This window comes from Ochotona princeps, chromosome 23, assembly GCF_030435755.1.
Source record: "Ochotona princeps isolate mOchPri1 chromosome 23, mOchPri1.hap1, whole genome shotgun sequence".
Classification (NCBI taxonomy): Eukaryota; Metazoa; Chordata; class Mammalia; order Lagomorpha; family Ochotonidae; genus Ochotona; species Ochotona princeps.
The window spans coordinates 23,668,244-23,679,783 of record NC_080854.1 but is presented as its reverse complement, the minus strand read 5'-3'; the positions used below and the strand labels follow the sequence as shown (position 1 = coordinate 23,679,783).

Below are 11,540 nucleotides of genomic sequence, written 5' to 3'. Positions count from 1 at the left end.
CGTCGCCCACGCCAGGGCTGGGGGTGCTGCAGCCACAGGTACACCTGGCCTGCGCCACCTCAGGCACCTCAGCATCCGTGAGTGCTGGAACCTCTGACAAGGCCGTTCGTTGGTTACGGTGGCCGCAAAGAGCCGAGATTAGTCGGCCAGACAGCCGTTCCCTCTCCTCAGGGCCTGAGACTACCTCGGCCACCCCCGCAGGACGCCCCCTACTCATTGGTCACTCCCTGATTTCCTGGAAGGGCTGTCACCTAGCCCGCTTTTCTATTGGCTTATCGGGCGGAGGGCCCGCCTTCCACAGTTACCGATTGGCTGCCGTTTTCCCGGCGGCTAGGGGCGGGCGTCGGCGCCTTGAGATTGCATCAGCTGGTGCGCCGCGGAGACACGCGGTGCGAGGCGCGGCATTCTTACGGGTGCTGTCCGGCTTTCCATTTCAAAGCTTCTCTTTCGGCTGTGTCTTCACGGGTCCATGTTGGAGGAAGCGGCCAGCAGCCCTTCAGGGAGGATGGGAGGCGAGGAGAAGTCGGTGAGCCGGTTTGCTGTGGGGTCCCAAGGCCGGGCCGGGGCTGTTCGGGGCAGGAGGTGGGAAGCGGCGGTGGCAGAGACAGGACCTGGAGGGACTTAGAGCTCCCGGACGAGCCGGGGGCCGCCTTGGACAAGAGCTGCCCTTTCCTAGAGCAGGGTGGTCCATTTCCGAGCTCCGTGTTTCGGCTGAGGAACTTGCGACCTTCATACCTCAGAACTGCACACCGAATTAGACTCTCCGAACCGGGCCTCTCTGACCTGTGTTTTTGGTTCATTTGTTTTGATTTAATAAACCTAAAATGCTGCGAGGGAGTGGAGGAGGTTAGGGTTAAAGCTCCCCCATTTGAAGGAAGAGAAAGACCGAGCGCTCCAGGTCGTCTCCTACCTGCCCAGGTGTGGGTGGTTTACAAACCCTCGGGAATGATGGAGGCCAGTTGAGCACAGTTGGCCGGTCGCTGAGAGAGGACACCTGTGTGCCTTAACGATCGTGCAGGCGGCTAGTTTCACCCTTGGGCGTCAGCCCTTTCCCACTATACTTTGATGCTGCCACGTAAGGCTTGTTTGCCTTTTAGGGATCATTACGTATTTGCTCCACCTGGCCACTGAGCTGGGCGAGGCAGGTGGGCAGATGAATAGGACTGCGTGTCTGAGGTTACTACTGACAAGAAGGACGCTTGTGGCAGAGGTGTAGCGTCAGCAAGATCTCGGCAACAGGCAAGGCTGTTTATATCCTTCACACGTGAAGGACTTGGAGCAGGCAGGTGTTCCACTTGGGTTGCATTGTCAGAGTGCCCCTGGTGCTGGAGGAGTGGATCCCTGGGGGAGAGGTGAGGCCACCCGCAGAGGACCAGGGGTGAGACAGAATCAGACCCCCACCTGATTCTGTGACAGCACAAATGACTGCGAAGACACATTTTTTCCCCTACTCTCTCAACAAAATTTGGAAAAATGCCACATAGTGTTATATTAGAAATACATATTATTTCTGGGCCCAGCCCAATAGCTCAGTGGCTAAATTATTTCTAACCTACATACATTTTATGTAATATGCTAAGTGCTGGGTTATATGTAGACTTTCCACTTACATAGTTTTTCCACTTAAAAGTGATATTTTCACTATTCTGTAATCCATTTGCTTTTTTTTTGTCTTTCAAAAATTGTGGAACGTGGGCCTGGTGCAATGGCTCAGTGACTAAATCCTCACTTTGCAAACACCAGGATCCCATTTGGGTGCTGGTTTTTGTCCCAGCTGCTCCAGTTCTTAGTTAGGCACTATTTATTTGAAAGAGATAAAGTGATCTCCATCTGCTGGTTAGGAAGCCAAGCCTAGGTGCCCGAAACACCTGGGACTGGGCCGTGCCTTAACCGGGACTCTAGTCTGTGTCCCCCACGCGGTGCACATCAGTACAGAGCTGGAATGGTTCGCAGGGCAAGGTGTGATCTGCACACTCCCACACAGTATGTGGGACTCCCAGGGGGCATCTTGAGACTCTCAACTTTCCAAAGACCCTTTATCTGAATAATCATATCGTATATAACATTGACTGAGTACTGGTTACGGTTCCGGCCCCACGTGAGGGCATTGAATGCTGTGCCTGAGCCAGTTCCTGCAGTAGCCGGATCCCTGGGTTCTGTTTCTACCACTGGTATGAAGATGAGAAAGCAGACATAGCAGCACGAACCCATTCACATTCGGTATCCTGTATCCGCTACTCCCAGCCCCTCTTGTCCTATCTCCAGTTGTCTGCCAGGCAATGAGTCAAGGAGACATACTCCATCAAATTATTTTTGGGCCCAGCACAGTAGCCTAGCAGCTGAAGTCCTCACCTTGCATGCGCCAGGATCCCATATGGGCGCCGGTTCTAATCCCAGATGCCCCACTTCCCATCCAGCTTCCTGTTTGTGGCCTGGGAAAGCAGTCTAGGACGGCCCAAAGCCAGAAGAGGCTCCGGGCTTCAGATCAGCTCAGCTCTGGCCATTGTGGCCGCTTGGGGAGTGAACCATCAGACGGAAGCTCTTCTTCTCTGTATCTCTAACTTTCCAATAAAAGTAAGATCTTTTTTTTAAATTACCTTAAAGAAGTGATTGTTTAAAAGGAGCAGGAAGGACAGAGATCTTTCCTCTGCTAGTTAATGCCCCCAGTTGGCCCCAACAGTTAGAACTTGGCTGCTCCAAAGCCAGGAGCACCATGTAAGTCTCCCTTGTGGGTGGCAGAGGCTCAGCTGAACACATGGGCCATTCTCTGCTGCTTTCCTAGGTACATTAGTCGGGAGCTGGATCGGAAATGGAGCAGCTGGGACTTGAAGCCCATGTAGACTGCTGGTATTACAAGTGGTGGCAGTACCAGCTGCACCACTGGACCAAACCCGTTAAATTATCATTAAAAGAAGAGGAAGTCTTTGTTTCAAAGGCAGAATGACAGAGGTATCTTGTATCTGCTGGTTTCCCCGCTGATGGCCACAGCAGCAAGGACTAGTCCAGCCAAAACTGGGAGCCAGAGACTTTAATTCTGATCTTCATTCTCTGCTCCAATCCCCAAGTGCCCTCAGCAGGCAGAGCTAGGTCAGGCTGAGGCCAGGAGCGTCTCCTGAGTCTCCCACATAGGGCGTCACTGTCAAAGGGGCTGCTCAGTCTGCTCTGACAACATTGGCAAACCTAAAACACTTACTAGAAAAATAAACTTTTTGGGGCGAGTGGTGCAGCAAACCAATCCTTCACCTAGTGGCAGCAGCAGGTTCTTGTCCCAGCTACTCCACTTCCAGTCTACTTCCCAGCTTGTGGCCTGTGAAAACAGCAGGGGGTGACCAACAGCTTTAGGACCATGAATCCATGTGAGAAACCCAGAAGATCCTGGCTTTCCAAGCGGCCCAGCTGCAGCCATTGTAGCCGTCTGGGGAATGAACCAGCTGATGCAAGAGCACTCCATCTGTCTCTTTTTCTCTGTAACTGCCTTTCAAATAAAAACAAGCAAGTCTTAAAAAGATTAAATGGAACTTGAGGAATTGAATATGCTCTGCATTCTTTAAGGCTTATCTGTATTGTAAGTTGTTAACTTTGCCAGTGTTGAAATTTGCCATTCTTTCTAAATCAGACTTTTTTTTAGAGCATATGGCACTGGCCCACAGATTTGCTTTTTTTTTTTTTTTTTTAATTGGGAAGTCGGATCATACGAAGAGGAGAGACAGAGACAGATCTTCTGCCCGCTGGTTCACTCCCCAAGTGGCCACAACGGATGGAGCTGAGCTGACCTGAAGCCAGGAGCTCCTTCCAGGTCCCCTATGCAGATACAGGGTCCCAAGGCTTTGGGCCATCCTCAACTGCTTTCCCAGGCCACGAGCAGGGAGCTGGATGGGAAGCGGGGCCGCCGGGATTAGGATCAACGCCCATTTGGGATCCTGGTGTGTTCAAAGCGAGGACTTTAGCAGCTAGGCTAGCATGCTGGAGCCCTGGATTTCCATTTTTAAAAAGGCAAGCTGAAATAACATCCTCAGACTGACTGGGGTGTCGTGGGGGAAGGGCAGTGAAATTAAACTACAAAACCATTTGTTGTTCTTATTTAGGAAGGTGCTGGCGAGGAGAAGCGAAAGGAAGGGAAGAAGAAGAACAAAGATGGAGCAGGCGACGGCGGGCGAGCAGAGGTGAGACACATCCTTCCAGCACACCCTGCTGGCCAAGGCCGGCTCGTGCCAGGAGCCCGGCTCGGGCTGGTTCACACTGAAGGAATCTTCTGGCTCCTGTGGGGATAGCACTAAGTAGGGAAATCAAGGAAAAGGTACTCTACGAGGGAATGTCTTGCTATCGCATCTAATGGCGCCATCTCATGAGCTGGAAAATTTCCAGCTGGTGCCAGTGGCTGTGTCCTCCACCTCCTCACGGCCACCCAGCAGTCCTGCATCGTTTTTGTCTTTTGAAGAAGTATCCAAGGCTCTCGACTGGTGCACAGGAGTCTGCACACGGGAAGGCCCAACATGTGCTGTGGGCTCCGACGCCAGGACAGGACACCCACCTCCAGGCTGTAGTTCCTGAGATGGGCGACACTGTCACTTCTGAGACCAGCTGTACATGACAACCCAGGTTTCTTGGCCTCTGGCTTAGTGCGGTGGTACAAGACAGGTGCTGCCTGCGTGGGACCCATCAGGTTCCTGGCCTGCCACTGTGAGACCTGCAGGAAGTGTGCCAGAGGTGCAGCCTACCTTGGATGCTGTGAGGTCTCTGACCTGCCAGAGCCCCTCCATGGGGCACCCGGTCTTCCCATTGTACAGAAGGTGCTTTAGTTTCCAGGACTGATGCTGAAAGGACCTGGTGTGACCAAAGCCGGCCCATGTGTAACCAGCAGTTCAGCTTGTCTTTCTACGTTATTGTTGAGGTTGAATTAATGTGAACTTCACTTTACTCATGTTTTAGTCGTTCCATCTGTTCTGATGGAGACTTTTGAAAACTACCAGAGGGAAGCAGCTCAAAGGAACAGATATCTTAGAAGTAGCACAGCGGACCAGTTTTCCAGTCATTTTTATAAATGCTGCAGTTGCTCCATTTATGGTGCTTCCATTTACTTACAAGTAAGGGTGCTCAGGTTGGATATCCGTTTTTCCAAAATGCTTGGAAGCAGAAGCACTGCCAGTATCGGAGTTTTTCAAGTTTTACCTGTGCAATGATGTTGCTGGTTGAGCATCCCTAGTAAAACACCCAACACCTAAGATGCTCTGAACTGGAAGCATTTGGAGCAAGATGTCCGAGCATTTCAGATTTTGGATTTAGTGATGTTCAACAATGTAGGTGGTCAGGTAACATTGCTTAGAGCTCCACCTATCCATTTCGTCTGTTGTACTGTCACTGTAAGGGAAATTCTCAAAATTCTCATTGAAATTATAAAATTTCAAGTAACTAAGTGTGTGTTCTCTACTTTTTTTTGTATGTTTTCCGTGAATCAGCTCTCTTCTATCACAGCTTGAAACAGGACACAAAGGCTGCAATTAGAGCACTGTTTGAGTAGAGCATTTTGAGTGGGACACGCACAGGCTTAGAATATTCTGTGATGTGAACTGCAGAATGCAGAGGGTCCTGTGAGTAGGTGGGTGGGGCCTGAGGCTTCCCAGTGGGAGGGCTGGAGACTGTGCCTTGGGCACAAAGGTCCAGGTTGTGGTTGTGGGGTGGGAGAGGCTGGGCTTTCAGCCTGTTACAATAAACTTCTTGGAACAATTAAGTTTCTTACTTGAAGGAGCCCCTAGCCTCAATGGGATTGTTTGATGAAAAATCTCCCAGGGAAGAACTAGAAGACTGAAGACTCAGAAGGGAGGGTGTTACAAAGATAGTTGGACTTTTCCATTTCAAAAGATGAAGACAGTAACATATGCTTTTAATGAGAAGGAACTTTGATGTAATGGCAAAAATAAAAATGCTCCTTCATGTAAGAAACTTGAATGTTCCAAGAAATTGTATTTTAACAGGTTGAAATGTATGAATATATGTTTTTTAGTGATGTAGGACTTTTATTTGTTTTTGGCTGTGGCATTTAGGGAAATGTCAAACTCCCAAGGCTGACCAGGTGAATGACCATGGTCACCAGAAACTGGAATCCACACTTCTTGTAAGAGATGCTCAGGCCGTGGTTGTCTTCCATTTTCTGTTATCTCAAGTCACAGATGAGAATAGTCTATACTCTTACATCTTACATTGTTGTATATTATTATTATATTTGTATATTATTATATTATATTTGAAGGCAAATTTACAAACCAGTGCCCCATGGAATGCCAGCCCTGCAGGCAGACTTAGCTTGCTACATCATGGTACCAGCTCCTGATGTGCATTAAACGCAGATTTTTTGATAGGATTATCAAAATGGGGTAAGTGCTTAGCACGTTCATTTAAGTAAGCTTTCTGATTTCTGTATGTCAGCCCTTTTCATTGGGGTGCGGTGGAACCTTCTTGTGCTGTTTATTTGCAAATTTCTGATAGCTAGAAAACCTGAGCATTTTTTCATCTGTCGGCCATTTGAATTTTATCCTTTGAATAATGCCTGTTCATGTCCTTTACATATCTCTTAACTGGATTATTTTGATGTTAAGTTTCTGAAATTCTTTATAAATCCTGAATGTTGTTCTATCAGTTATGTTATTTGCAATATTTTCTCTCTGCTAGCTGCTGCTTCATTTTATTGATGGTTTCTTTGCAGTGCAGGAGTGTCTTAGTTTGATGTGAACCCGTTTGTTTTCTTGTCTTCATTGCCTGTGCTCTTTGATTCAGTTGTTAAAAATTGGTTGGCTGTAGATGTGTGCGTTCATTTCTGAGACTTCTGTTTTGTTCCATTGATCTGCCTGTCTCTGTTTGTATCAGTACCAGGCTGTGTTGATTACAGCTGAAGTCTGGTATTTGAAACCTTCAGCTTTGTTCTTGTTGATGATTGCTCTAGCTGTCTTGTATGAATTTTGGCATTATGGTTTTTTAGGTTTAAGAAGAATGTTATAGGTGTTTTGATTCAGATCTCATTGAATCTAATAACTCAGAAATGTGGACATTTTGATGATATTGTATCATTCCACAGACATGGAAAGTTTTTCCATGTTTTGTTGTCATCTATTTCTTTAATGCTTTGTAATTTTCATTGTAGAGAGCCAAAATATTCTCAGTTAAATATATTCCTAGATATTTAAATCCTTTCATTGTTATTATGTTCTGTCTCAGCTGTGGAACTTTTTTGTTTACAAAGGCCATTGATGTTTGTGGTTTGATTTTGTATTCTGCAACCTTGCCAGGTTCAATAGTCTAGTTCTTGAGTGTAGATACTCACTCATGTCTTCGGCAAGGAGGGGGGATAACTTGACTTCCTCCTTTCCAGGTTGTGTCCCTTTGATTTCTTTTTCCTGCTGGTAGATGTTCCAGAACTACGTTGAATGGCAGTGGTTAGAGCAGGCATCCCTAATCCCAGATATTAGTGAAAATGCCTCTAACTTCTCCCTATTCAGTATGGTGTTGGAATGGGTTTTTCATATATTCCTTGATTGTGCTGCGGAATGTTGCATCTATGTGCAGTTTACCTAAGGTTTGTATCCTGAAGGGATGTTTTATTTTATCAAATGCTTTCTCTGCATCTGCTGAGATAATCATGTTTTCATTCTTGTTACTGTAGTATATCATACGTATTTTCATGTGTTGAACCATCCGTGTGTACCAGGGATAAATCCCACTTTCAAGTGAATAGTCTGTGATCATTGCATTTGATTGGCTGGGATTTTACTGAGGATTTGTTTTACATTTGTATTCTTAAGGGTCTGTGGTTCTCTGTGTTATCTTTTTCTGGTTTTGGAACTCATCGAAGGAGTTTGGGAGGATTCCTTCTCTTTCAGTTGTTTTGAATAAATTGTTAGAATTCAGCATTGAAGCTGTCTGGTCCTGGATTTCTCTTCGTTGAGAAGATCTTCAATACTGATTCAGTACCTAGCCTCGTTATTGGTTTATTTAGGCTTTTTAGCTCTTCATGACTCCATTTAGGTGGGTTGTCCAGGACTCTACCCATTTGTTTTTAGATTTCCCATTTGGTTGGTGTATAGCTGTTTGTAGTAATTCCTGATGAGTCTTTGTTCCATCTTTTGTTGTATTTCCGTTTCCGGTACCATTTTTGCCGTATACCCTAAGTTTGGTTAGGTTGTTTTGTCATTTTCATTTCTTTCCAGGAGTTTATTTCCCTTTGATTTCTTGTATGGCCCCTTGTGCATTCAGTAGCATATTGTTCAGGCTCCATTTGATTGTGTGTTTTCTGGAATTTTATTGAGGTGCTGGTTTCCAGCTTCATTCCCTGGTTCTCCAAAAGGATACATTGTGCAATTTTAATTCTTGTGAATTTGCTGAGGCTGGCAATATAGCCTATGATGTGGTCATCCTAGAGAAGGTTCCATGAGCTGATGAAAAAGTTTATTCTGCATCTGTAGGATGAAATGTTCTGTAGATATTAATTAGGACCATTTGAGCTGTAGTACAGATTAGTTTTGTTTGTTGATTTTCTTCTCATTGATCCGTTAACAATAGTGGAATGTTGAAGTCTCATAGGAATGGAATCTGTCTTCCTATAGATTCATTAACAATTGTTTTAAATAGCCAGTTGCATTGGGTGTGTGCACATTCACTATCATCACTTATTGATGAATTGATAGCTTAATTAATATGTAATGACCTTCTTCATCTCTTTTGATAGCTTTTGTGGTAAAGTCTGTTTTGTCTGGTATTAGAATGGCCACACCTGTTCATTTTTCCTTTCCATTGGTGTGTCCTTTTTTATCCTTTTGCTTTTCAGTCTATCATGGTGAGGTGTATTTCTTGTAGGTAGCAGTCAGCCAGTCTATATCTTGTGATTGGATAGTTTTAACAGTATTGTCATTGTTTCCTTTCGAATTCCTTTCCAGCTTTACTGGTCAATTTTCTACCGTCACCTTTTGATTACAGTGATTATCGCTGTGTTTTCTGTGGATAGCCCATCCTTGAGCATCACTTATGGGGCTAATTGGGTGCTGATAAACTCATCCAATTTCTTTTTTGGAAGGCCTTTGCTTTGCTTTGCTTTCATGTGTAAATGAAAGCTTTGCTGGGTATAGTATTCTGGGTTGGTAATTTCTTTTTGGAACCTGGACTATATCCATTTCTCCTGGCCTTTAGTGTTTTTGATGAGAAATCAGCTATCAGTCTGATGTGAGATCCTCTGAAGATAATCAAAATGTTTTGTGTTTTACTATAGAAAGCTAGACAAGCCTTCTCATCCATTTTCTCCGTCGTTGCTTTCAGGAACTCCCAAGACACATATGTTGGGTCATGTAATAGCGTCCCCTAGGTCTTAGAGTTGGGAGATTCTTTATTCTGCCTCCCCAAGTCTGTTGCTAAGGCTTTCCAGCATATTTTTTATTTGGCATATTGAATTTGACTCTCTAGTTTGTTAAGTATGATTTATTTAGGAAAGAAAGAACTCCTGCCTTAGTGACAGGAGGGGGCTCCCCAGTAGGAGGAAGAAAGAAAAACCCTAAACCTGCCATAGTGGCAGGAGAAAGAAAAAAACCGAAGTTAATGATGGGGATAGTGTCTTTTAAAACTTCACTTCAAAGGAGTTTCTCCAAAAGCAAAGGAAATCCCCAGTAATTTAGTAAATAAGGAAGACATGAACCCTGTCTCAGAGCAGTGTGTCCTACCACAGTGAGTAGCAAAAACTGAAAAGGGAGACGGCAAACATGCCCTGTTGGGAGCCTGTCAGAGGTGCAGGTTGAGCAGTTACAGACCAGCTAACTTTTCCCTAGAAAAGCTTCTTTTCTGAGCTTCTAGATTAATCTGCCTGTGTCACCTGAGCTGATTTGAGGCTCCTAAAAGTCCCTGATGGTCACTAAGAGAGAGAAGGAGCCAAAGCTAGCTAGACAGATAAGGCTGTGTCCAGACTTAAGAGTCTTCCTTTCGGTTGTGAGAACCGCCCAGGGCTCTTGGGTGCTGTTCCGAGGTGTCTCTGAAGTCTGTGGATGGTTTTGAGCCTGTGCAGGTTCCTGGGCTGCTTCAGTCCCATGTGGGAGATCCAAGAAGAAATGGCTGACCTGAAGTACTTGGCCTTCAAGGGCAGTCAGTCTCTAATGACCTCCTTGGTAGTTGCGACTTGGCCCTGGATGTCCTCTCTGATGATCGTTGGCGAAGTGTCCATGCTTCTGCAGTGAAAAGCACTTGAGAGGCTTCTGGGGGTCTCACTGGAACAAGGAGCACACACCACTCTTATCCTGCTCTGCCATGGGATCCCTCCTGGTCTCTGAGGTAAAGACCATGGTGACCCCTTCACACGGTATCAGGGTATTTCAGGCCCCTTGTAAGTTTCCACAGCTCTTTCCTAATGTCCAGGGCAGTTAAGAATCTGTCATCTATATATCACCTGTTCCCTACACAGGATCTAGTGGAACATACTCAGTCATGCCTCAAGCATTTTAAGAAACTGGGGGATTTCTCTGTGGCTAATCTCAGATTTATTTAAATCAAAATAAAAAGATTTAGCTTAGCAATTCTCATTCATGAATATTTTCATCTATAAGCCAATTAAAGCTTGCCACATGAACATGTACATGCCTACCAGGTAGCACACATTAAAAATCAAAACAGCTTTTTGAAAAATCTTTTTAAAATTTTTTTAATAATCTGACTTAGTTTATTAGGGTACAAAGGGTCAAGGGCTACAGGAAAGTGAGTAAGACCATTGTTCCACACTAATATCATCATTTTTTCCTTGTGTCTGGGGTCAGGGGAGAAACAGAGGGAGAAACCCCACCCAGCCTCCCACCCATCCCAGGTCCCTGATGTGAGGCACGCTCCGAAGGTCCTGCTCAAGCAGTTCAGCAGTTCTGAATTGCTGCCAATCTCACCGTTCCAAGCACAATGGAATCTATTCAGAATCCACTGACAGTCTCTTCATGGTTGGGGTTCTAAGATCAGCAGTTCAGTTGGAGGGCTCTCCAAAGAAACTTCATCTGAGGTGATTCCAGACCAAATTCTTGTATGTGCTTGCCAGTACAGGGTCCGGCATAGTCTGTCGCTCCAATCAGCTTACGCACGTGCCGGTGGTTGCAGTTGCTGGGTCTGTTCTGTTTTTGAAAAATCTCTTAAGTGTTTTAAAGTTACCAGTTATGTAGAATTACAGCTTGCTGTTAGTGATCCGAGTTAAATACGCTTTCAGTTGGAACCTGTAGCTTACTGTTTAATTTTAGCTCTGTTAGCAGCAGATGCACTGCACCTGTGCAACCTAGAAGATGAAGCATTCATTGTTAGAATTACAACAAATTATAACCATCTATTTACACAGCACACTGTGGGACCACCTGTAGGACTATACACACGCTTGTACTGTTCAGGCCTCTAGGCCTTGTTCATTAGGGTAACATGACTAACTGCAATAAGATCATTAGACTTTGGTGATGTCTTGACTTTTGTACTAGTAGCAGGCTGTTACGTTAACATTTCGTTATTAGAACATAAAGTTTATACCACATATCCTTTAAGAATTTGCT

At 45.3% G+C, this 11,540-nt stretch overlaps 1 protein-coding gene across 1 annotated transcript in view; it reads left to right on the top strand.

Moving 5' to 3' along the window:
• The first annotated feature begins 362 nt into the window (after positions 1-362).
• The window catches only part of TARS1 (threonyl-tRNA synthetase 1), a 28,383-nt gene continuing 17,205 nt past the window's right edge, over positions 363-11,540 (top strand). Inside the window, exons 1-2 of the mRNA XM_004583637.3 lie at positions 363-526; positions 4,086-4,163. Coding sequence (XP_004583694.2) covers positions 470-526; positions 4,086-4,163 — 135 coding nt within the window. The 5' untranslated portion in view covers positions 363-469. The remainder of the gene's footprint in view (positions 527-4,085; positions 4,164-11,540) is intronic.